General features: G+C 42.1%; 1 protein-coding gene across 12 annotated transcripts in view; it reads left to right on the top strand.

The window, feature by feature from the left end:
- ENDOV (endonuclease V) overlaps positions 1-23,062 on the top strand; it is a 120,891-nt gene extending 97,829 nt beyond the window's left edge. For 7 of the 12 annotated variants that reach the window (XM_073682605.1, XM_073682615.1, XM_073682606.1 and 4 more), the window contains one exon: positions 6,399-7,854. In XM_073682605.1, coding sequence (XP_073538706.1) covers positions 6,399-6,605 — 207 coding nt within the window. In that variant the 3' untranslated portion in view covers positions 6,606-7,854. Of the gene's footprint in view, positions 1-849; positions 931-2,256; positions 2,281-6,398; positions 7,855-22,818 lie in introns of those variants that run through there. The other 5 variants (XM_073682609.1, XM_073682611.1, XM_073682612.1 and 2 more) reach the window with 3 other exon arrangements.
- Positions 23,063-25,844: the final 2,782 nt, after the last annotated feature.

Raw genomic sequence — 25,844 nt, 5'->3', positions numbered from 1 at the left:
CCTCTCAGTTAATTTATAACCACAGACCACATCAAACTTGAAAGTGCAAGAAAACAAAGAACCTGTAAGTGCGAAATGGTGCCACCCTTTTTAATGAGACCCAATTGCAAACATTATTTTTATCCCTAAATGCATGCATTTAAGTGAAAAAAAAAAATCTTTGCTGATTGGCAACTAATAAGGCTGCCATTAGTTTTATATGTTCATTGCCATACCCCTTGGTCTTGCAGCTAGGGGGGAGAATTAGGGCCACAGGTCTGTCCTTCTGGCACTTCAGGATGGCTCCAGCTGTTCACAAATTTCACCTGGTTCTCTCCAGCTAAAAGGGTCACCATGGTGTGATAAGTCGTGCATGTGCCCACGTCATACTTACAAGTCTCAGGCCCTGACTGAGATTTCAACTGGACGGACCGGGCACGTGTCTGACCTTCTCCTTCTGGATGCGGTCTTGTGGCGAGAGGAGAACGTGGGACAAATGTCCTTAGTTCTAGCGACCTATAGGACTCATACATATCTAGCAGTTAGTGCTTTGCTACTTGCTTAGACCCGAATATCTCTTTAAGAAAGTTGGGTGACCACCTCTGTAGGAACATTCCTAAAAACAGGCAATAGAAAGTAAAGGGATGATTCTTTCAAAAATTACAAGGCAGGATAGCAGAGATGTATGCAGACTTTACGAGTGGAGCTCAGCAACAAGCACCCTCAGCCAAAGCCACTTGGCGTAGTCCTGCTCACACAGCTGCAGGTTTTACAGAGCTACCAGCCTGGAGTCCAGAAAAGGAAGATGATTTGTCTCTGAGCAGCAGTAAAAATGACAATAATTGAGTAAAAATGTTTGTTTCAGTGCAGACAGGTGAGAACGTTGCGCGGGATGAGCCATCCGTTATCTGCAGCCTGAGGCCTCAGTATAGTTAGTGCACCCCCTGTCCCAGCCTGGATTTATTGCATCTGAAGCACCATCGCAATGTGTTATGTCCGGCAGCCGGGACGTATTGAGAGATGAACTGCTTTATATCTGCCATGAGGCCACTGAATCTCTAGCTCGTGGCCGGCAGCTAAGCCTGTCTGAAAATCTGAATGCCATTGAGGACAGTCGGCCGTAAATCTTGGATGTGTTCAGTTATTGCTAATTCTATAAAAGACTCTTTAATACAGCAGTTTACCATATGCACCATATGCTTACCAGCATAGATGCTCCCCTCTCCATCTATTCCCGTTTTAGGTCAATTAGGATTACCATAATATTTAATATTTGCCAAATGCCAGAATAATGAGAGAGAGAGAATGTTTTAAGGCATTTTTATTACTTACTGCAAAGTCAAAAGTTTACATACGTTTCATTATTATTTGGTACCATTGCCATTAAACTGAATGACTTGGGTCAAACGTTTGGGATATCCTTCCACAAGCTTCTCACAATAGTTGGTCGGAATTTGGGACCATTACTCCTGACAAAACTGGTGTAACTGATCCAGGTTTGTAGGTCGCCTTGCTCGCACCTGACTTTTCAGCTTTGCCCATAAATTTTCAATAGGATTGATATCAGGGCTTTGTCATGGCCACTTCAAAACATGGACTTTGCCTTTGAATTATCCTTAAGCCACTTTGTTACCATTTAGGCAGTATGCTTCGGGTCATTGTCCATTTGGAAGATTAATTTCCGCCCAAGCTTTAATTTCCTGGCTGATGTCTTGAGATGTTACTTCAGTATTGCCACATAATCTTCTTTTCTCATGATGCCATCTATTTTGTGATATGCACCAGTCCCTCCTGCAGCAAAACAACCCCACAACATGATGCAACATGATGCTGCCACCCCCGTGTTTCACAGTTGCGATGGTGTTCTTAGGCTTCCAAGCTTCTCCCTTTTTTCTCCAAACGTAACGATGGTTATTATGCCCTAAAAGTTCAATTTTAGTTTCATCAGACCACAGGACATGTCTCTAAAATTTAAGGTGTTTGTTCCTGTGTGCATTTGCAAACATTAATCTGCCTTTTTTTTATGTTTTCTTTTGGAGCAATGGCTTCTTCCTGGCAGAGTGGCCTTTCAGCCCATGTTGATACAGTACTCGTTTCACTGTGGATATTAATACAATCTTACCAGCTTCCGCCATCATTTTCACAAGGTCTTTTGCTTTTGTCATTGGGTTGATATGCGCATGACAGACCAAAGCACGTTCATCTCTGGGACACAGAACCCGTCTCCTTCCTGAGTGGTATGATGGCTGGACATTCCCATCTTGTTTGTACCTTCAGGTATCTTGAAATTATACCCAAGGATGAGCCAGACTTGTGCAAGTCTACAATTCTCTTCCTGATATCTTGGCTGATTTCTTTAGACTTTCCGATGAGGCTACACAAAGAAGCAGTGTGTTTCAGGTATGCATTAAAATACATCCACAGGTGTGTCTCTAACTCAGATGTTGCCAAAAAACGTAAAATCAGAAGCTTCCAAACACATAACATCATATGAGCAGTCCAGAGTTGTTTAAAGGCATAGTAATCTTGGTACATGTAAACTTTTGACTTTGCAGTAAGTAATAAAAATGCCTTAAAACATTCTCTCTCTCATTATTCTGGCATTTGGCAAATATTAAAAATTAAACTACAAAAGATATCTGTTCCACAAGCGCCCCACAGATAGAGACCACCAGATATGCAGATCTTGTGTGAGAATCTGCAAAAACGGTTACTTAAATTAAAAGAAATTAATCTATCACACTAGGATTGGTAGGAGGATGGGGTGGAGGAAGGAGAAGAAGGTTGGGGATGTGTTTGATATTTAGCCACAAACATATACTGAAGATATCAATAATTCATACAATAGTATTTTAATTACACAAATGAGAAAATATAAGTGCTAAAATAAGCAGGGGGTATACCAAGGAATAAATAACTATAGTAGATATTAAAATAAAAAAATCAATGGTAAAATTACTCAATAGTCCTTGAGAGTATAAAAATAGTCCAAAACTTATCCTATGTATACTTTCCTCTACATCATCTCTTATAAGGGATGGCTTGACTTTCTAATATGGATCGCTACTTGTTTTATTAAGAACTACCGGATTCCCCAGGACATTCCATTTAATTTGCCAACCAAATATCAGTTTGGCATCATTGACTTTGGACTATTTTTATACTCATAAGGACTATTGTCATTTTACCACTGAATTTTTTATTTTATTAACTAAATACCACACACATCCCCAACCTTCTCCTCCTTCCTCCACCCCTCCCCCCCCCCCTCAATCATTCTACCAATCCTAGCGCAATAGATTCATTTCTTTTAATTGAATTTAAATATTAAAAATTATGGTAATCCTAATTGACCTAAAACAGTAAAGGTTTATTCTGATTTAATGTCAGATATTGAGAAAAACATTCATGTGTCTTTTTATATAGTGTATGGAAACTTCTGGTTTCAACTGTGTATGTATGTATAGAATGCCAAGAATGTGCAAAGCAGTCATCAAAGCAAAAGGTGGCTACTTTGAAGAACCTAGAATATAAGACATATTTTCAGTTGTTTCACACTTTTTTGTTAAGTATATAATTCCACATGTGTTAATTCATAGTTTTGATGCCTTCAGTGTGAATGTACAATTTTCAAAGTCATGAAAATACAGCAAAATCTTTAAATGAGATACATACATACACACACAGTACAGACCAAAAGTTTGGACACACCTTCTCATTTAAAGATTTTTCTGTATTTTCATGACTTTGAAAATTGTACATTCACACTGAAGGCATCAAAACTCTGAATTAACACATGTGGAATTATATACTTAACAAAAAAGTGTGAAACAACTGAAAATATGTCTTATATTCTAGGTTCTTCAAAGTAGCCACCTTTTGCTTTGATGACTGCTTTGCACACTCTTGGCATTCTCTTGATGAGCTTCAAGAGGTAGTCACCGGAAATGGTTTTCACTTCACAGGTGTGCCCTGTCAGGTTTAATAAGTGGGATTTTTTGCCTTATACAGTGCCTACAAGTAGTATTCAACCCCCTGCAGATTTAGCTGGTTTGATAAGATGCAAATAAGTTAGAGCCTTCAAACTGCAAACGAGAGTAGGTTTTATGAACAGAAGCATAAATCTTACAAACCAAAAAGTTATGTTGCTCAGTTGAATTTTATTAAATTTTAAACCTAAAAGTGTGGGTCAATTATTATACAACCCCTATGTTTAATATTTTGTGGAATAACCCTTGTTTGCAATTACAGCTAATAATCGTCTTTTATAAGACCTGATCAGGCCGGCACAGGTCTGTGGAGTTATCTTGGCCCACTCCTCCATGCAGATCTTCTCCAAGTTATCTAGTTTCTTTGGGTGTCTCATGTGGACTTTATTCTTGAGCTCCTTCCACAAGTTTTCAATTGGGTTAAGGTCAGGAGACTGACTAGGCCACTCCAACACCTTGACTTTTTCCCTATTGAACCAGGCCTTGGTTTTCTTGGCTGTGTGCTTTGGGTCGTTGTCTTGTTGGAAGATGAAATTACGACCCATCTTAAGATCCTTGATGGAGGAGCGGAGGTTCTTGGCCAAAATCTCCAGGTAGGCCGTGCTATCCATCTTCCCATGGATGCGGACCAGATGGCCAGGCCCCTTGGCAGAGAAACAGCCCCACAGCATGATGCTGCCACCACCATGCTTGACTGTAGGGATGGTATTCTTGGGGTCGTATGCAGTGCCATCCAGTCTCCAAACGTCACGTGTGTGGTTGGCACCAAAGATCTCGATCTGGGTCTCATCTGACCACAGAACCTTGAACCAGTCTGTCTCAGAGTCCTCCAAGTGATCATGAGCAAACTGTAGACGAGCCTTGACATGACGCTTTGAAAGTAAAGGTACCTTACGGGCTCGTCTGGAACGGAGACCATTGCGGTGGAGTACGTTACTTATGGTATTGACTGAAACCAATGTCCCCACTGCCATGAGATCTTCCCGGAGCTCCTTCCTTGTTGTCTTTGGGTTAGCCTTGACTCTTCGGACAAGCCTGGCCTCGGCACGGGAGGACACTTTCAAAGGCTGTCCTGGCCGTGGAAGGCTAACAGTAGTTCCATAAGCCTTCCACTTACGGATGATGCTCCCAACAGTGGAGACAGTTAGGCCCAACTCCTTGGAAAGGGTTTTGTACCCCTTGCCAGCCTTGTGACCCTCCACGATCTTGTCTCTGATGGCCTTAGAATGCTCCTTTGTCTTTCCCATGTTGACCATGTCTGAGTGCTGTTCACAAGTTTGGGGAGGGTCTTAAATAGTCAGAAAAGGCTGGCAAAAGAGATCTTTAATCCACACATGTGAAGCTCATTATTCTTGGTGCCTGAACTACGTCTTAGTACTTTAGGGGGACCAAACAGAATTCTTGTGGTTTGAGGGGTTGAATAATAAATGACACTCTAAATTAACTTTTTACATTTAAAAAAAAATAAAAATAAAAAATTTGCTGCAGTGCATTTCCCACTTCCAGGTTGATCTACAGTACAAATGTCACAATGCCAAGTTAATTCCGCATGTGTCAACCAGCTAAATCTGCAGGGGGTTGAATACTACTTGTAGGCACTGTAAATGGGGTTGGGACCATCAGTTGTGTTGTGCAGAATTCAGGTGGATACACAGCTGATAGTCCTACTGAATAGACTGTTAGCTGCTTTTTTCTTGCCATAATACAAATTCTCAGTAAAGAAAAATGAGTGGCCATCATTACTTTAGGAAATGAAGGTCAGTCAGTCTGAAAAATTGGGCAAACTTTGAAAGTGTCCCCAAGTGCAGTTGCAAAAACCATCAAGCACTACAAAGAAACTGGCTCACATGAGGACCGCCCCAGGAAACGAAGACCAAGAGTCACCTCTGCTTCTGAGGATAAGTTTATCCGAGTCTCCAGCCTCAGAAATCGCAGGTTAACAGCAGCTCAGATTAGAGACCAGGTCAATGCCACACAGCGTTCTAGCAGCAGATACATCTCTTCAACAACTGTTAAGAGGAGACTTTGTGCAGCAGGCCTTCATGGTAAAATAGCTGCTAGGAAACTACTGCTAAGGACAGGCAACAAGCAGAAGAGATTTGTTTGGGCTAAAGAACACAAGGAATGGACATTAGACCAGTGGAAATCTGTGCTTTGGTCTGATGAGTCCAAATTTGAGATCTTTGGTTCCAACCACCGTGTCTTTGTGCGACGCAGAAAAGGTGAACAGATGGACTCTACATGCCTGGTTCCCACGTGAAGCATGGAGGAGGAGGTGTGATTGTGTGGGGGTGCTTTGCTGGTGACACTGTTGGGGATTTATTCAAAATTGAAGGCATACTGAACCAGCATGGCTACCACAGCATCTTGCAGTGGCTATCTATTCCATCCGGTTTGCGTTTAGTTGGACCATCATTTATTTTTCAACAGGACAATGACCCCAAACACACCTCCAGGCTGTGTAAGCGCTATTTGACCAAGGAGGAGAGTGATGGGGTGCTACGCCAGATGACCTGGCCTCCACAGTCACCAGATCTGAACCCAATCGAGATGGTTTGGGGTGAGCTGGACCGCAGAGTGAAGGCAAAAGGGCCAACAAGTGCTAAGCATCTCTGGGAACTCCTTCAGGATTGTTGAAGACCATTTCCAGTGACTACCTCTTGAAGCTCATCAAGAGAATGCCAAGAGTGTGCAAAGCAGTCATCAAAGCAAAAGGTGGCTACTTTGAAGAACCTAGAATATAAGACATATTTTCAGTTGTTTCACACTTTTTTGTTAAGTATATAATTCCACATGTGTTAATTCATAGTTTTGATGCCTTCAGTGTGAATGTACAATTTTCATAGTCATGAAAATACAGAAAAATCTTTAAATGAGAAGGTGTGTCCAAACTTTTGGTCTGTACTGTATACCGGATTTTTCGAACTATAAGACGCACCGGACCATAAGACGCACCTAGGTTTTAGAGTAGGAATATAGAAAAAAAAAGAAAGCAAAAAATGTGGTCATGATGCACAGTTATGGGGGAAGGGGCTGCTGACACTGTTATAGGGGTAATATCCCCCAATTCTGTACAAATATCCCTCATCCTGGTATGTTTGGCACCCCTCATCCCTCATCCTGGAATGCATGGTACTCCTCATCCCTCATCCTGGTATGCATGCCCCCCCCCTCGTCCTGGTATGCATGCCCCCCCTCGTCCTGGTATGCATGGCACCCCCTCATCCTGTTATGTATGGCACCTCCATCCCCATCACACACAAAAATAAACACTCCTACTCGCCTTTCTTCCCTTTGCTCCAGCGCTGTGTCCTGCTCTGCTGCCAGCACTGATCTCGCTGTGTGAGCCACGCATGACATAAATGCCAATGCGCTCTCACGCAGGGAGATCTGGTTCCGGAATGGTCACTGCTCCCCACGCCGGGACTCTTGGCTTGGGGAGCAGTGACTTCATTCTACTTAATAGCGGGCACACACTGTAGCTGCTCTGCTGCTCCTGCAGCTGCCAGGCAATCGCGTGTGCCCACTATTAAAGAGCATGAATATTCACCCCCTCTCCACTCGCATGGGACACTGTACGCCGCGATTAAGAAGAGTGAATATTCATTTTCTTTAGCAGCGGGGACAGTGTAGGCTGCAGCAGCTGCTCCTGCTTCCTGTTCCACCCTCCTCTGCCGCTGCCGCTCCCCCACAACCTCACCATCCACAGCAACAAGAAATTAAGTTAGAAGGTTCGGACTATGACGCACCCTCCCACTTTCCTCCAAAATTTTGGAGGAAAAAAGTGCGTCTTATAGTCTGAAAAATACAGTATATTTCTCCATGTTTTGAATTAGAAAAGTATGCAATATTCCCAATGCATGGAAATAAAAACTAGTATAAAGATTTTGTGCTTAACTCATGTTTTTGAACACACTGCTATTATTTTGAACACTACTGTATAAGGAATATCTCTGTAGTAGGATACTTAGGGTTGAGCAGACACATTGTATTATGACTTGTGCTGGGCCACAGAAAACCAGAGAGAATACCAGTCTTGCTCCAAGGCCCGGCACCCCACTTAACACTGTAAGGATATATCCTCACCATGCGGATGCGCAGCAGGATTTGCAGTGGTAAAAACTGCAACAAATTGGGTATTTTTTGTTGCTGATTTCTTTGTGCTCCTACCTTCACCGTTAAGCACAAGTGGGTGCTAAGAATGACTTGTTTATCTATATCTGGGTCCTCAGGTTGTGCAGATATTTTCAAATTCTGAATAGTTAAAGGGAATCTGTCACCCCCTGGCACTTATCTGACCTCTAATATGGGCATACAAGTGATAGAAATGTAAATCTATACATACCTGTATACCTCATATTAGAGGTCTTGTTGCTGTGAAATGTCTTTTTATTCCTACAAGCTTCTGATGTGTTCCAGTCCCGGGGACTGGAAGAAATCCCCACCTCCTGTGTGAATTACAATGTTTCCCCCCTCCCCTGCATGTTGCAGTGCCCTGTGATGTGCAGTTGCAGCGGCCAAATCCAGGCACTGTGACATGCAGGGGAGGGGGGAAACATTGTAATTCACACAGTAGATGGGGCTTTCTTCCCGTCCCCTGGCCTGCAAGCATCAGAAACTTGACTGAATAAAAAGACATTTCACAGCAACAAGACCTGTAATATGAGGCATACAGGTATGTATGGTTTACATTTCTCTTACCTGTATGCCCATATTAGAGGTCACATAAGTGCCGGGGGGTGACAGATTCCTTTTAAAGGGCTTGTTTCATGTTTGTTCTTCAGTAGAACACTGATCCTCTTCATCCTGGCATCCTGCTTGCTAGGGGGCCTTTATTCCTTAAGACTGGCAGTTTGGGTGGGTGTCATGGCCAAGCTGCTAGCTCAAACCTTGCACTCCCCAGTGATGCTAAAAAGAGAACCCTGTCTCTGCTGCCTCGGAATAGTTTTGGCTGAAGCTGGGCAGATCCAGCGCTCTCACAAACTTCAGAGCAGCACATGTAAGCTTGTGCTCCTTGCCTATCAAACCAGCCACCTCTGCAGGACTTCAGTAGTGTCCGGTAACCTAGGCAATGGTAAATGCTAAAAATTGAAAAATCATGTCCGTTTTGGTAAACTTAGAAGGTTTTTCAATAAGAAGTTGCAAAGTTGCTTGTTTTTAAAAGCACTTTTCAATTATAATTATTTACGAGCATTAGACAGCCCCTTTAATGATAATTTTCCATTATTGCCCACTTTACCAAAGGTAAAGTATTTCAGACCACTGACTACACATTGGATTTTCCCCGACTCTACAATGTGTTCTGACCTCCACCACTTGTGGAATAAAAAAGCAGCTTTGTGCCACCTCTTCATCTGTGCAAGTTGTTCAGCACCATTGAAAGATCATATTCTTCTCAGACCATAGAAGCCCAAGTCTTTTCATATTCACTTCCACCATTCAAGAGTTCATGTCATCGTGACTTTTAATTCAGCAATAGTCAATAACTGATGTTTTTCTGTTTTATGTCGACTGTCTGACGGTCATGTTCTTCTTCAATTAGAAAATGTGCATTTGAAAGGGATTTCTGCTTTAGAAAATCCTACTCGCTGGCAGGGTTTCTTAGAATAAAGCCGATTTACAAAGTGTCTGCCGTCAGTCGCAAGAGGCTCCAGCAGGGCGACAATCTGCGTGGAAATCTTACACACAAGCAAATAGACTGGGGAAATGCCAGGATTTGGAAGCCACTTATGTTTTTGTTGGTTTTCTTATAGGAATGAAGACAAATCCCCCTAATAAAGTGATTTGCAAAGTTTCATAAATTTCCATGCTGGATAAAATTATTGAAAAAAAGAAAAGTTTGTACAATTTATTTTAACCCTTATGAAGACATGACCAGTTTGACACTTAGAGGCTTTAGACAATGAGAGATTGACCTCATTCTTTGGGGGAGAATGAAATGAGATCAGACCTGCTGGAATTTTCCAGTTATTTATTTTTTTGTTAATTTGCCCACATTCCACCCCATGATAACCACAGGTATCAGCATCAAATGTGTTGTGAAGGGATTTCTTTGGCCTACCAAGAGATGCCCATTGTTGGATGTTTGGTGTCCGTTATTACGTAGAAGCCTGAGTCCATCATTGGATCATTATGGTTTTGACCCATTGCCTGTGGACATTCAAAGACGACCTTCAAATAGGATAATGAATTTGTACCTCGTGACCAAGTTGACTGTTGGATATTTTTGTGGGTACAGCTATAGTAACATTTAATTCGTCCACTACATACACTAGACTGGTGTTATGTCTCACCTGGATAGGTGGATCCTTGAAGCCCTTGATCGGGATGAGCAGTTGTTCTGTAGCAGGGTGGTCCAGTTACAACAATGTAGACCGCACAGCAATATAGCAGAGCTGGGTTTGTCAGTAGGTTCAAATGACAAAAGCTGTGAAGCAGTCCAGAGCAGTGGCAGGGATGTCGACTACCTGAATTCTCAGGCGGTGTTCTAGCACCCGAGCTGGCTTATATGGCCAGAGTGAGTGATTGATGTCACAGTAGTGTTGACTCGCCATGGAATTGAGAGAGCCGATCTATGGAGGAGGACTTTATACTCTGGGCAGGGACAGGTGAGTAACAATTGGTCAAGGAGACCATGATGACCACATTTTAGAAGTAAAAGTGGATGAAATCAGGATTTACTGATCTGCCACATTTGATGGCCATTTCCTTGACTCCTGATCTGAAAAGTAGCAGACAAATAATGTTGTCCTCGTGATGAGTGGTGGTAACCTCCGCCAGTGTCATGTTCATGTTGTACATAGTAGATCAGAAGCCCACCTCAAGTTATGCTCACATCTAAAATAGAATCAATCTCTCGGGATTATAGAAGATTATTTCAGCACAAAGCTGCACATGCATAATAAGATACATGTAATCTGCCTAAAGAGATTTCCCCGACCCTCTACCGTAGTGGATGTAGATGTAATGTTCCTGGACACAGAGGACTCTGATATTTGATGCTCTTTCTTTACAAGGAGGGAGTACATGAAATGTGTAGGTACTATCCAGGATCCCACACACGACCACACGGTATTGGTGCCGCATTACGATATTTTGTCTTCCGGATCCTAATCTATCATCTTCATTATGTAAATCTTTCAACCCTCCCCACCTGCAAAAATAAATCAGCATGTGGCCATAGAAATTTGTCTTTGTTCACATATTGTTTTTTTACACACTTTCTCATTGTACATATCTATAGACCCCCATGCATCCAGTGTAAACTAAACAAAATGTTCTTTGGGCATATGCTGCCCTAGTACATGTGGGCATATCTGTTTTGTACTGCATAGGGAAGTGTGTTCCACTACAGTTTACTATAAAGAGGGGCAAAGTAAAAAAAAAAAAAAATATTCCACACTTTATACCTTTTAATTTAGGGAGGCAAAGGCCAAAGTATGCCTCGGTATACCTGTACATGTGTTGGATGCTTTCGTGAAAAGTAGACCAGTAATGAAATGTGAGCAGGGACTTAGCTGTTGGTGAGAAGCTTCTTAAGTCAACATTTTTTAATCCTGACCTTTACATGTGGCCAAGTGAGCGTCTATTCTCAATGGGGAGAGAAAAATAAAATGTTGCTAAAAATCTCTGTTGGCTGCTTCTTTCCCGTATGATTGATTGGGCATGTTGAACTCCGACATGACCTATCCTTTTCCGTAACCTCTGCCATTGGTGGATTAGTCTGTCAGTGCTTCAGCCTGTACGCTGATGACTGCAGATTAGTTAATTTAAAAGGTATATTACCCTTATTTTTTAACATTTGAGGCCACTTTTAAATGACTTGTGCTTGAGTAAGTGATAGTAGTAGCTGCTTTTTTTTTTAGATAACTTTTATGGCATATAGAAATCATGGCGAGGGGGTGTCACCTGCTCGGTACTTCCCTCTGTATGTCATAGCAGAGAGCCACTGCAACGGAAGCGTCTGGCAATACCATCTTATGTTTAGTTTATGTAAACCAGTTTACTGCCAACTAAACATGGTGGTGCCATGATTTTAAGCCAACCTGACATTGCATCCTTTATAAATTGAATGGATTTAAGAAATCTCATTTATGATTAGGATACTAAAATCAACATTTTCCATTTAATGGAGAAGAGCGAAGGACTAGGATTCACCTTTAAGGAAGACTTGTCACCAGGTCAAAAGTGGTCAGTTTCTGCTCTGATCTTATTCTTGCTATTCCTCTGAGTATTCTGGGTTTTTTTATTTATAAAATCCACCATACTGTTCCAGAGATATGGGCCTTTTTATGGTCTTTACTAAGAGGGCATGGCTCACAGGGCAAATAGACATGCCCCAGAGGATCCTGTAAGCCTCACCCTCTTAGTAAAGATTGTACAAATTAGCAGTAAATTAAAAGGCCCTGTATCTGGAACCATATGGTGGATTTTAAGAAAAATCAACACTCGGGAGCAGTTGGTTTAAAATAAAAGCAAATTATGGACACTTTAGAGCAGGTGTCAGGTCTTCTTTAACTCTAATTTTCAAAAATGTACAAGAATTTTCCCTACCAAATATGTGATGTAAGGTTCATACGCTGCAAACAATTAGTCCAGGTAATGTAGGTTACACCTTGAGAGGTTACCGGACAGCACAACCTAAAGTGAATAGTCTGGTGCAGTGTCCGACTGCTGCACAGCGCGGTCTGAATCCTGTCCCCCCTTCCCTCAGAGAGTCAGTGAGATCATAGCAGCATGAGGACGGTGAGACATCGCTATCAGTTATCTCTCTGCCAGAAGGGCAATGTTTCAGTTGGCAGAAATGCCAACATTTATATTACAGGTCCCTCCAGCCTGGGCAAAATCTCATGCTTATGTCCCTCTCTGAACTCAATTGACATGAAATATTAATCTACATGTAAAGTTCAGTCCCTTTGTAATTAAATTGCGTTCTTTATTATGTGCTGATCCTGATTTCTAGCCGGTATTCTAGTCCGGAGCTGCATTCACAATTCACAGGCTTCAGAGCTAAAATCTCCCAGCTTTCTTTACAAAGCCCAAGTCTTTACAAATCTGTCATCTAATGTAGAAAGAAATAGTTGCAGCACTGCCTTACAGAGGATCAATAATAATGTTAGGTGTTATGTCTCACCTGGAGATATGGATTCATGAAGCAACTGGATCCACCTGGAGATGCAGAATGGGAGTAACGACAACTGGTGAAGCAGAGTACGCTCAGCAATGAGGCATTAATGTAGTAGAGCTGAGTCTGTAGAAGGGTTCAATATAGCAAAGCTGGTCTAGTGAGGAAATAGCTTTAAATCAGCGGTAAGGGACCAGTGTAGCAGAGGTAAATCAGCAACAGAGTTCAATGCTTCAGAGCTAGCTCAGGAACTGGTGTAGCAGAGCTTTGTCAGCAACCAGGGCTGTGGAGTCGGTAAGCCAAACCTCCAACTCCGACTCCCTCATACACGGCTCATGTTTAGTGATACTTTTACTGTAGCACAGATTCATCTCAGCTAAAAGTCTAGACCCTTAGATCAGGAATAGGACAGACATTTATAGCACATTTCATAACTTTCCCAAATTCTTATGAAAAAATATTCCCCACAAACTGCATTGCACTACTGTACCCAATTTATTATATATTTTAGGAGTTGGGAGTCGGACCATTTTATATCGATTCCGACTCCACCAAAATGGACACCGACTTCAGGATTCCACAGCCCTGTCAGGAACAGAGTTCAACATGGTATAGCTGGCACATCAAGAGTAGCAGTACTAGAACCACAATGTGGCAGCGCTAGCACAGCTATATAGTAATGTTGACTCAATGGTGAGCTGGTGTAGCAGAGCAGAGTCCGCGAAAGAGTTCAGTGTAAAGGAGTTGGCACAGCAAAATAGCAGTACTAGAACCACAATGTGGCAGAGCTAGCACAGGAACTGGTGTAGCAGTACTTAATCAGCAACAGAGTTCAGTGTAGCTGTACTGGAACATCAAACGTAGCAGTGCTATAACCAGAATGTGGCAGAGCTAGCACAGTCATATTGCCATGTTGATACAATGATGAGGAACCAGTGTAGCAGAGCTAAGTCAGTAACAGAGTTCAGTGTAGCAGAGCTGGCACTGCAAGAGTAGCAATGTTAGAACCACAATATAGTAGAGCTGTACAACAAAGTATCAGTTGAAGCAGAAGAGGTTTGAAACACTTAAAGCGCACCTGTCAGCAGGATTGTGCTCAGCAAACTACATAATCTATCATGTGGGCGACATTACACTGATTAATATGATACCTTGGTTGATGAAATCTGTCCTGTAGTTCTTGTGTAATATTTACTTTCAGTTTGGAGATAATGATATGCTCGTGCTTCGGGGCGGCCCGTGGGGGGCGCTCTATCTGGTGCTCTGCTTACATATTCATCTGTATGCTCTTAGAACAGCTCACTATGCCTTCACTGACCGGCCTCCTATTTTACACATTTGATCTAGTAGTTCGGGACTAGGTAAAATAGGAGGCAGGTCAGTGAAGGATCAGTGAGCGGTCATAAGAGCATACAGATGAATATGTAAGCAGAACACCAGATAGAGCGCCCCCCCACAGGCCTCCACGGAGCACCAGATAGAGCCCACCCCACAGGCCGCCCCTAAGCATGGGCATATCTTTATCTCCAAACTGAAAGTAAATATTACACAAGAACCACAGGATGGATTTCATCAAGCCAGGTATCATTAATCAGTGTAATGTCACCCACCTGACAATGTATGTAGATTACTGAGCACAATCCTGCTGACAGGTGCGCTTTAAGAGTGGCAGGACTTCAGCTGCCTGAATACTCAAGCAGCTTTAGAGCCGGACTATATCAGTCAAGATGGCAAGATCACAGGAGCATGTCGGGTTATCGCAGCAGAGGGACTTGGCAATGGAGGGTACAGTGCGTAGAATTGTTAGTTCAGCTTTGGAGTATAAAGTTGCCTGTAACTCAATCTTATCATGGCAATACTTACATGGACATGAAAAAAGGTAAATCTGCCTCTTAGTAATGCAACCGACATTTATATTGATTTAATGAGGACCAGAACTCTCCATCTTTCAAATTCCAATATTACCATTATGTTGTCATCTGCTGCTGGGTTCTTCCTAATTAGTTAAAAAGGGCTTCTTTGTTTCGTCCCAGAAACCTCTCCACGCCTGGCCATTGACTAACTTTGGAATTGTAGATTACACCTATTGAAGTGAATGACTCTGAATTGTAACCCCCCCCCCCCAAAAAAAAGTAGACCCTTACTCCTTATTCTTGACAACTCCAATAAATCTATTATGTTTCACTCTTTAAATATCTGCTTGGTTAATATGACGTGAGAGGGGGATTGCGGAGTGCACCCTTTAAGAGGATAGGAATTTTGGGTGACATCCCCAGCTTGTGATAGAGTTGGGGGCCTTATTAAATGTAATTTAGGCTTTTTAGTGTAATGAGGCCAACAGCAGCCATGGACCCACTGGGTCATTAACACATTTGGCTAAAGGCTGTACCAGGGAGTGGAGCTTTAAGGTTTTGTGAGTTCTAAACCCCTGCACAGAGTTATGGAATCCGCCAAATTGCGACCCTCTGAATAGACTATATTAGTAATTTCTGGTACTTAGACTGGAGACACTAAAGTCACATTACCAAGACAGCGGGAAGAAATCATAGTCAGACACTGCACGAGCCGAAACAGGTTGACTTCGGAAAGATTGGGGCCAAACACTGTTGTGGGGGAGTCGGCGCAGCTTAACTAAGAATCAGATGGATAAAGCTAAACCGAAGACGACTCGTGGGTCATTTAAGGGGAAGTTGCTAATAAAAACTCTTTTTACCTCTTTCTATCCATGGCTCCCATATGAGCACTGTAGCCAAGGATTCTATGACTGCAATATGTAATAATATCTGTCCAGGGCTGAGCAGTATTATTAATCTGCCGAAGTCCCTGGACACAGAAATAACTAAACTGCAAAGATAAAAAGCAACACTTAAAGGTGAACTAAACCTAAAGTAAAAAAAAAAGTCATAGGCTTGCCATATACATCAAATTAAGCTTTGCCAAATATGCTGAATTCAGCAGGTCTGACCAACCATGTATCGCCCTATTTTAGTAAAACTGATGAGATCCACTGGTATTGCCCATATTTAAGTAAACGTTCTCTAGATTTCCCGAAAAGTGGGATACTGTAGCGGTCATGGGGGCTGGGAGATCTCCTGGACTCCCCCACAGTAATCTTATTGAAGATAACCGTTAACCTCAACAGCCTTACATAGCTGATAACAGGGAACTGCAAAGTGCGATAAGGGGCTTAAAGGCCCCCCATACACATTAGACTAAAGTCATCCAAATCCGCAGATGTCATTGAGATTGGCTGACAGTCTGAGTATGGGGGCCCACTGACAGATGATTGCTGAGGAGCGAAGATCTGGTCTGTTGAATTTTCAGTGGCTGATCCTTTTGTTCTCCCCGGTGTTAAATCGGGATAAATAGCTGTCAGCTCCTATATTAGAGAAAAGTCATCTAAACTCCAGACTTCTACGAGACCGGTTGAACATCCCATGTATGTTGGTTTCTTGACTATCCCTGAACACATGATCCCTGACAGATGTTGGTGATGAAACCTTCATTTTTACACCCTTATAAATGTGTGTTGAAGTGACAGGATGAACCTTCCTCCATTTTTTGGAGTTGGTATTGAGATGTGAGAGGATGATGCAACTCTGTATTTTCTGTCCATTTTGGTAGCATTACAATTGTGTCAGTTGCCCAGTGGACTAATGAAACAATTGATGACTCCTGCTTGAATATTATTCATTAAACCAGTGTTTCTCAACTTTCCATAGGCAAGGAATAAGCACGGAAAGATTTATGAGACAGACATAGCTAGAGTTTCAGCTCAGGAATGAGGGGGGAGGCGAATTATCTGAGTGGGCCCCTAACCGGTAACCCTGATTACAACTATGGTGGCGCACTGATATTACCACCATATGGTGGCATATAGTGTTAGATATCAGTCCTGCAGAACATACAAGTGATTACAGTTAAGTTATATACAGGGTGGGCCATTTATATGGATACACCTAAATTAAATGGGAATAGTTGGTGATATCAACTTCCTGTTTGTGGCACATTAGTATATGGGAGGGGGAAAGCTTTTCCAGATGGGTGGTGACCATGGTGGCCATTTTGAAGTCGGCCATTTTGGATCCAACTTTATTTTTTACAATGGGAAGAGGGTCATGTGACACATCAAACTTATTGAGAAATTCATAAAAAAAACAATGGTGTTCTTGGTTTTAACGTAACTTTATTCTTTCATGAGTTTTTTACAAGTTTATGACCACTTATAAAATGTGTTAAAAGTGCTGCCCATTGTGTTGGATTGTCAATGCAACCCTCTTCTCTCACTCTTGACACACTGATGGCAACACCGCAGACGAAATGCTAGCACAGGCTTCCAGTATCCGTTGTTGACCACGGGCTTAAAGGGACCTGTGATCTACAAAACAGAGCAGTAGTGCCGGGAGATCGTGTCTCGCTGCTCTACTGCAGGGCTTAACTGTATCGACGCACGCCGGCACAGTTAAGGGTAGCGTAGCTCCGAGTGGGACCCTCTGAGCTTGAGCCTGTGGCGACCACACCCTCTGCTTCGCTACTGCCTAGAGATAATGAATGTTGTCACTTGCGTACATGCACCTCAAAATGGTTGCTGTAGAGCTTCCCGTGAGACAATAGCCTGTCCATATGTCCTATGGGCATAAAGGCATAATAGAAGGGAAGCGACTGCTCATGACTCCTAAGTAGACTTGATGCCAATCGATTCTCACATCCCAGTCAATGGTCATAGGATGGGACATGAAGAACCACCTATTACATGACTGCATCCCCGGCTCTCCTTTTTTATTAGCCGCACTGGCGCAATGTTATCGTTACAGCGTGATGCTCATTTGACTTCGCGCCAGATCGGTTAATCAAAAGAAGAGTCGCGGATGCTGTTGGGTAAGAGGCCATTTTCCCACTTATGTCCAGCGATGGACTGGCATGTGCAAATCAGTTCGCATCAACTTTCCTTCCAAATATCAGCTAGAGTACATTTCATTCTGCAGGACTTGGCACCACCATGTTTTGATTGATCGCCCATGTTTTCGTTACATAGATGTAAGTACCTGCAGCTTTGCCGGGACGCCCTTGATCCTTGGATTAATGTGCCAGTTTAGCGATGGAGCTCCTTCACCTTGCAGGGAAATTAATTAGTGCTCCCAGTCATTCGCTGTATGTAATGATGCAGTAGAAATTTCTAAAAGACCTTGTTCTTCTATGGAATCCTCACTGGTTCAAGACGTCAAACCCATCTTTTGGGACATCAAAAATCTTTTTTGTGGTATGTCATTCCAACATTAAAGGATGGAAATACCCTTTTAAAGCCCCATACATATTTGATTCCTTATCCATTTTGTATGTAGACCATTTTCACCCAGACGTAGACAACCCAATGTCCTTCTAAGAGAAGCATTGTCATGGATTATAGGCATGTTCAGTAATTTATGGTTCCATCATGGGATGCAGATTTCTGGATAAGACCATAATGAAAGCAAGGGGGTAAGAATGAGACATGATTGCATTTCTGTAGAGTTTATCAACCTGCATAAGGCAGCAGACCATCTACTTCATTCGTCTTGATCTAGAACATTTGACTTGAAAGGTAAATGTTGTTCTTTGTCCTTCCACATTTAGACTCCCCGAGAGGTTTCCCATTGGAGCCTTTTTACTTTTTTGCCCTCTTGTCTGTTCTGTGATCTAAATTACCCATTGAGCTTCCCTTTAATGTTTATTTCACGCTCCTCTCCGCCTTTATTCTGTGAATTAGATGAATGAAGATGCAACTCTCCTCTAGATAAATCCGTGTGCTGCCGATGGACTCATTAGTTAATCAACACTGACAAGCGGAGTGCTTCAAAGCACAGCCAGCTGCACCGAATCCTCATCACTTGTAATGCTCGAAACTAAAGGCATATGATTCCTCACACACCATCCGTGACCAGAGGGGCATCCAGAGTCCTGCGCACCAGGACACATCTGGATATATCCATTAATGACAAGTCTTTCATAACTTTTCCGACTAAAACCTTATAATTTATTTTTTTTAACTCGTTTCTTAACCTAAAGAATATTGTGGACTTGGAGTTTACTTGTAAGATCGCCAATAATTTGTAAATTACAGAATGTTTATGCTTTTTAGGCATTTTCCTTTTTCTTTGGGAAGCAGCGACTTCTTTACTGCACCCGTGTATAGGTCAGCTTGCTTGTCTGTTTTTAATCCTGTAAAAGACGTGATGTCAACATGTTTGGGATCATTGCACTCCCTCTTGGGTGATAACAATTGTGAAGAAAGAAGCTTTATCATCTCTCAAATGGGTAAATAAACTCTGCCTGTAGAAGGAGGATACGGGTTCTGCAGGTCTTGGAACGGGCACTTTAGTCGAGCTAAAGCAACTTAACAAAAAACAAAAAAGAAGTTGAAACCTTGAAAAATTGTCCTATTTGTTGACAAGCCCTTAATCAGTTTTTCTCTTTCTCTGACCGTGTAACAACCTGTATTATAATGAAGAGCTGCATTCATTTCTGTAGGCTTCAGAGCTTGTAGTCTTCCCTCATCCCTTCTTGTATAGTGTCCGCATAGAGCATGCATACTGAGCAGTGTTATCCATGACATTGTTTTTTTTTTGTGCTGCAACATCACTGTACCCGAACAGTGGCACCCCTACACCCTTTTGTCCCAATCTTTGTGCAGACCTTTCCTGTTCTATAATAATCTATCCATTGTAGCTGCCATTTGAGGGGATGTGTACAATGCGCAGTGTCTACATTCTAGACTCCAGTATTGTGCGCTTGTCCTCTGGTAAGATCAACCCAGGGGTGTGAGAAATGGGAAAATGGGACATCTGTGATGCCAGCACACATGAGCCAGGGCAGAGCATAGACTTGTGGGTTGGGACTGCCTTGCCAAACACAGAGATTGGTAGATGCTGATGGTTACAAGTTGTCGTCATCGTGTGGAATAGCACGTGGCAAGAGGTTGCTTTGACATTTGTGTTCCTGACTGAGTAGACACAAATGGTTGCTATTTGGCACCATTGCAGGGGATCAGTTTTCAGGGTTGGAGGAATTGTTGGTGGCATCAGTGAAATGGGCTTTGGCTTGAGGGTGGCATTAATTATGGGTGGTGACTTGAGCAGCATATGCAGAATGGGTGGGGTGCATCGGTTCAGGATCGGTTGGTTCTAATTGTATTGAGTGGGGTGGGTTAGGCAGCAGTAGAAAGTAGTGAGTTCTGATGCCCACCATTACCAAGAGGGTGGTCCTTAAATGCTGGTTTATAAAATGGGTGTCCTGAAGATTAGAGGTTTGTATCAACAGATCGGAGTCATTATATGGATGCAGGTTCATTGAACGGTGTCTGAATGATGGCACCATTTATGGGGTTGACTGAAAGGTGGCACACTAAGGAAGGTATATATGGCAATACTAAGTAAAGTATTAGATGTAGCAGCAGGATGGGGGAAACTTGTGTTAAGAATGTGAGGAGTATGATGGAATAGTCAAGATCTCTGCAGAGAAGAGTCGTGGGTGGAAAAAAATGTTAATGGGAGCCTGGCCTAAATGGAGATGATAGTAGGGCTGTGGAGTCGGTGTCCATTTTGGTGGAGTCGGAATTGGAGTCTGTATAAAGTGGACCGACTCCAACTCCTAAAATATATAATAAATTGGGTACAGTAGTTCAATGCTGTTTATGGGGAATATTTTTTCATAAGAATTTGGGAAAGTTATGAAATGTCCTATAAATGTCTGTCCTATTCCTGATCTAAGGGTCTAGACTTTTAGCTGAGATGAATCTGTGCTATAGTAAATTTATCACTTAAACATGAGCCATGTATGAGGGAGTCGGAGTCAGTGTCATGGAAATTGAGGAGTTGGAGTCGGAGGTTTGGCTTACCGATTCCACAGCCCTGGATAATAGAGAATGTCTACAATCCCTATGTCCTCTGTGAGTCAGCGATTATGATTGTGTATTTTGTCTGTGACTGCATCAGTGAGATATGATAATTGAATTGAACCTGTTAGCACATTTTTCCATATTGAAGTAATGGTATGGCTGCTTGTCTCCCTATAAAAATCATTAATTTTTTTTTACTTTTTCTTAGCAATGTGATGTCAGTTAAAAGAAATTTAGCATAGCAGCCGTATGCATATTGCCATTGTATAATAGAGACTCGGAGGATACAATTTCTTTGTGGAGGCACAAAGGTGACATTATTGATATGTGGGGAACCAGAGGAGGCATATTACAAGCTTCATGGGGGATGGATGGGGTAATGTAATTATTTAGACTCACAGTAGGGCATTATAACTGTTGGGGTACTTGGGTGCAATTATTACTATATGGAGGCACAATGGGGCTCTGTTACTATATGGAGGCAGAGAGGGGACATTACTGTGTGGAGCAGAAATGCAGGATACAAGAGTGGGTTCATTATTAGTGTTTAGGGTACTATGGATGTTTTTTAGCTCTACTTGGTTTGAGTAGATGGGGAGGATTCTGGAAAAGCAATGAGTCAAATATGTCTGTGCAATAAATTCTGCTGAAAGTTGTGGATGGAAGAAGACGTCATGAAGAAAGGGCAATGTGAACGACCGCAGTCAAAGAGGGTGTCGTCTGAGTCACCGAATTTACCTCTACTGTACTTGCTTATAAAGTATTATGAGTCCTAGTGCAGAACAGGCATTTCCCACCATATTGCCAATGTATGGGGATAATATTGGTTTTTTTGTTGTACGGGAACTATATTCGTTCCTTGTATAGAGGTATTATTTGGTAGCTATGACTGTTATTTAGAGGTTTAGTGCACAAAAAATTCTCACAGCTGTGAAATATTTGATTGTTTTTTTGAGGACAGTAATTTTTGTAGTATGTAACAACCAGGGCTGTGGAGTCGATAAGCCAAACCTCCGACTCCGAAACCTCAATTTCCATGACACCGACTCCGACTCCCTCATACATGGCTCATGTTTAAGTGATAAATTTACTGTAGCACAGATTCATCTCAGCTAAAAGTCTAGACCCTTAGATCAGGAATAGGACAGACATTTATAGGACATTTCATAACTTTCCCAAATTCTTATGAAAGAATATTCCCCACAAACTGCATTGCACTACTGTACCCAATTTATTATATATATTAGGAGTCGCAGTCGGTCCATTTTATACCGACTCCATCAAAATGGGCGCCGACTCCACAGCCCTGGTAACAACACCACTGTAGCATGTGCATCCGAGAAACGCTCAGACACATAAATTTCCCGTAGGCCCTTAGGACTTTAGTTTAACTTCCTCGCGTTCTCTCCAAACCGTACAGCTTCTAAACTTGCACACAGCCTCACATGCTCAGGCGCAAAATAGCATAGAAGATGTCCAAATTGCTGTTGCAGCACAGTAGGGACACCTTTTCTTCTTTGATATGGGGGGGGGGGGGGTGGTTTGCAAAACTTTTATGCATCTCTTATGTCACTTTATGCGTTGGATTCCTGCAACTTCTCTTTTTTGCATCAAAGAGTCTAAAACGGCTATGTGCGATTTTGAAAAATGTATTAGGCGTCTAGAAAATTCATGTATGTTTTTTTTTTTTATATATATATATTCAACTTTTGTTAGTCTAAGGTGTAAACTTGGTGTTCTTAGGTGGTCCTGTCCTTTACAAATTGTCAATGCAGCACTCGGTGGAATTTTATATTTATGAGCAAAACATTGTCAAATCCAGATTGTTCATCTCAGTTTGGGTTTTATTTCAGGCTGATATACGATCAAGGGAATTCTGTGTGAAAACAACCAACGAGAAGCAGAAGCCTCAGGACTGACCCATTTATATGCAGGTTGTAAAGACTGGCAACAATGGGACATGTCGGATGTGTCGAACTCCGTTCTGATGTCAGTTTCAGCTGTAATTTAAAATTTGTTCTCTATTTTAACCTTTTAAGTAACATTTTTCTTTCTACCCAGAATATTTATTTTTGAATAAAGATGATATACCAGTTATTGACTTTTGATTGCTACTGATTGAAAATGTGGTCTTTCAAGCTACACAAGATAAATCTGCATTTTGTACATCAGCGGTCCCCAACTTGTGGCTTTGGAGTCCATGATGTGTGGCTTGCCAGCTGTCTGCCGGATTGGTGCATTAGGACCAGGTCTAGCAAATGGCTATGAAGAGAAGGTCTCCAGATGGTGACACTTGTGAGTAGCCCCGCACAGAAGAGCAGATCTGAATGCGCATATACTGACCTAGGGCAAGGGGAGAATAAATATGGTAAGTTGGTGTTTTGGATGATACTGCCATTCGGAGAGGTGCTTTGATGTTGGATGTGTCTGGTGAGTATGCTTTAATGCGAAAAAAATGAATGGGGGTAAAGTGGGAACCCCTCGATCTACAGTCATGACCAAAAGTGGTGGCACCCTTGAAATTAATCCAAAAAACTAAGTCTTTCTCCCAGAAAATGATTGCGAATTACACGTTTTGTTATACACCTGTTTATTTCCTTTTGTGTGTATTGGCGCAAAACAAAGAAAAAAAGGTAAATTGGAAATAATTTCTCTCAAAACCCCAAAAATGGGCCAGACAAAATTGTTGGCACCTTTCCAAAATTGTGGGTAAACATTGTTTCGAGCACGTGATGCTCATTCAAATTCAAGTAACAGGTGTATGCAATATAAAAATCACACCTAAAACCAAATAAAAAGGGGAGAAGATAGACACACAATGCAAAGATTGAGTCAGTGTGTGCCACACTAAGCATGAAGAACAGAAAGAGACGAGAACTGTCTGAGGACTTGAGAACCAAAATGGTTGAACAATTTCAACAATCTCAAGGCTACAAGTCCATCTCCACAGATCTTGATGTGTCTTTGTCAACCATGCGCAACATAATCAAGAAGTTTACAACCCATGGCACTGTAGCTAATCTCCCTGCAGAGAAAAATTGATGAAAGGTTGCATTGCAAGATAGTCTGGATGGTGGCTAAGTAGACCCAATCAAGTTCCAAAGAAATTCAAGCTCTCCGGGCTCAGGGTGCATTGGAGTCATCACAAACTATCCATCGACAATTGAATTAAATGTAATGCTATGGCAGGAGACCGAGGAGGACCCTACTGCTGACACAGAGATAAAAAAAAGTTATACTGCGGTTTGACAAAATTCTTCTGGGAAAGCATCTTGTGGACAGATGAGACCAATATAGAGCTTTTTGGTAAAGCACATCATTCTACTGTTTACCGAAAACAGAATGAGGCCTACAAAGTAAATAACACAGTACCTACAGTCAAATATGGTAGAGGTTCAAAGATGCTTTGGGGTTGTTTTGCTGCTTCTGGCACTGGGTGCCTTGACTGTGCAAGGGATCATGAAATCTGAAGATTATCAAAGGATTTTGGATTGCAATTTAGTGCCCAGTGTCAGAAAGCTGGGTTTGCGTCCTATGTCATGGGTCTTCCAGCAGGACAATGACCCCAAACGTACTTCAAGAAGCACCCAGAAATGGATGGAAACAAAGTGCTTGAGAGTTCTGAAGTGACCAGCAATGAGTCTGGATCTAAACATTGAACACCCGTGGAGAGGTCTTAAAATTGCTGTTGGGAGAAGACACCCTTCAAATATGAGAGACCTGGAGCAGTTCGCAAAAGAAGAGTGGTCCCCAAAATTCCAATTGAGAGGTGTAAGAAGCTTGTTGATGATTATAGGAAGCGATTGATTGCAGTTATTTATTCCAAAGGGTCTGCAATCAAATATTAAGTTGAGGGTGCAAACCATTTTGTCTGGCCCAAAATTTTGGGGTTTTGTGTCAAATTATGTCCAATCTGCCTTTTTTTTCAAATTTTTTTTGTTATTGCAATACTCACAAAGAAAATAAATGTTTACAACAAAACATGTGTAATTGCAATTTTCTGGGAAAAAAATAGTTCATTTTCTAAACAAATTTCAAGGGTGCCAACACTTTTGGCCATGACTGTAAGTATACAGCCTATAAGGGTGGGGGGGCACAAGTCTTAGTGTGCTTTCTGTGGGAGAGCTCTGGTTGTCATCCTGGTAAAGGGGGCTCTGGGTGTTACTGCTCTGTAGCTGGGGTGAGGGGGGGGGCACTTTTTGGGGCTGGAGCTGAATGTGATGTTGGGGATACCTTTTTGTAGACTAAAACCCGCCATACAGATTAGATGACCGTCAGCTGAACGATCGTACGGCCAGCAGCCTTCTCTTCCATACACAGGAGCGCTTATTCAGCTGACCATTTGTGTTCTCTATAAGACATTATGGAGAACAATATATTCGGTATTCCGAAATCAGACATGCCAAATTGATTTCTCCGGTGACAAATTGTCCATGGCTCCCATACTGATTAGTCTGTCATCCGAGCTTGTAGATAGTCTGTGCATGAAGGGGAATTACTGTCTTCTCTGGCAATGCCCCTCACCTAAACTACAGACCACTTGGTTGAAAAAATTTAAAGAAACTGCCCCCAGGGCTACTGTCCGTCCCATTTTCTGCAAACCATATTGGACGACAATGCAGGCATTACCACCATAATGCCTAATCTTAACATAAATCATGTAAGTGTGGTTCCTACAACCCCTTTATATCCTCAGAGGTGCCCCTACATTGCATAGCTCGAAAAAAAAAATTCTAAATGTCCTGTGTAGCATGTAAATTGCTTGATCCAGTCCAATGGTCGAATCCAGATTGCAACCAGCGCTGCCGATGTCTTCAAACACCACTTATTCTACATGGAATGGAAGAGGATGACGTCTAGTACGTCATCCACACAGTGC

The sequence above is a fragment of the Phyllobates terribilis genome, unplaced genomic scaffold (genome assembly GCF_046119375.1).
Source record: "Phyllobates terribilis strain yellow unplaced genomic scaffold, ASM4611937v1 Scaffold_5__5_contigs__length_657084704, whole genome shotgun sequence".
NCBI classification, from domain to species: domain Eukaryota; kingdom Metazoa; phylum Chordata; class Amphibia; order Anura; family Dendrobatidae; genus Phyllobates; species Phyllobates terribilis.
The sequence above is the reverse complement of the archived record's forward strand: the minus strand, read 5'-3'. Positions and strand labels throughout refer to the sequence as shown.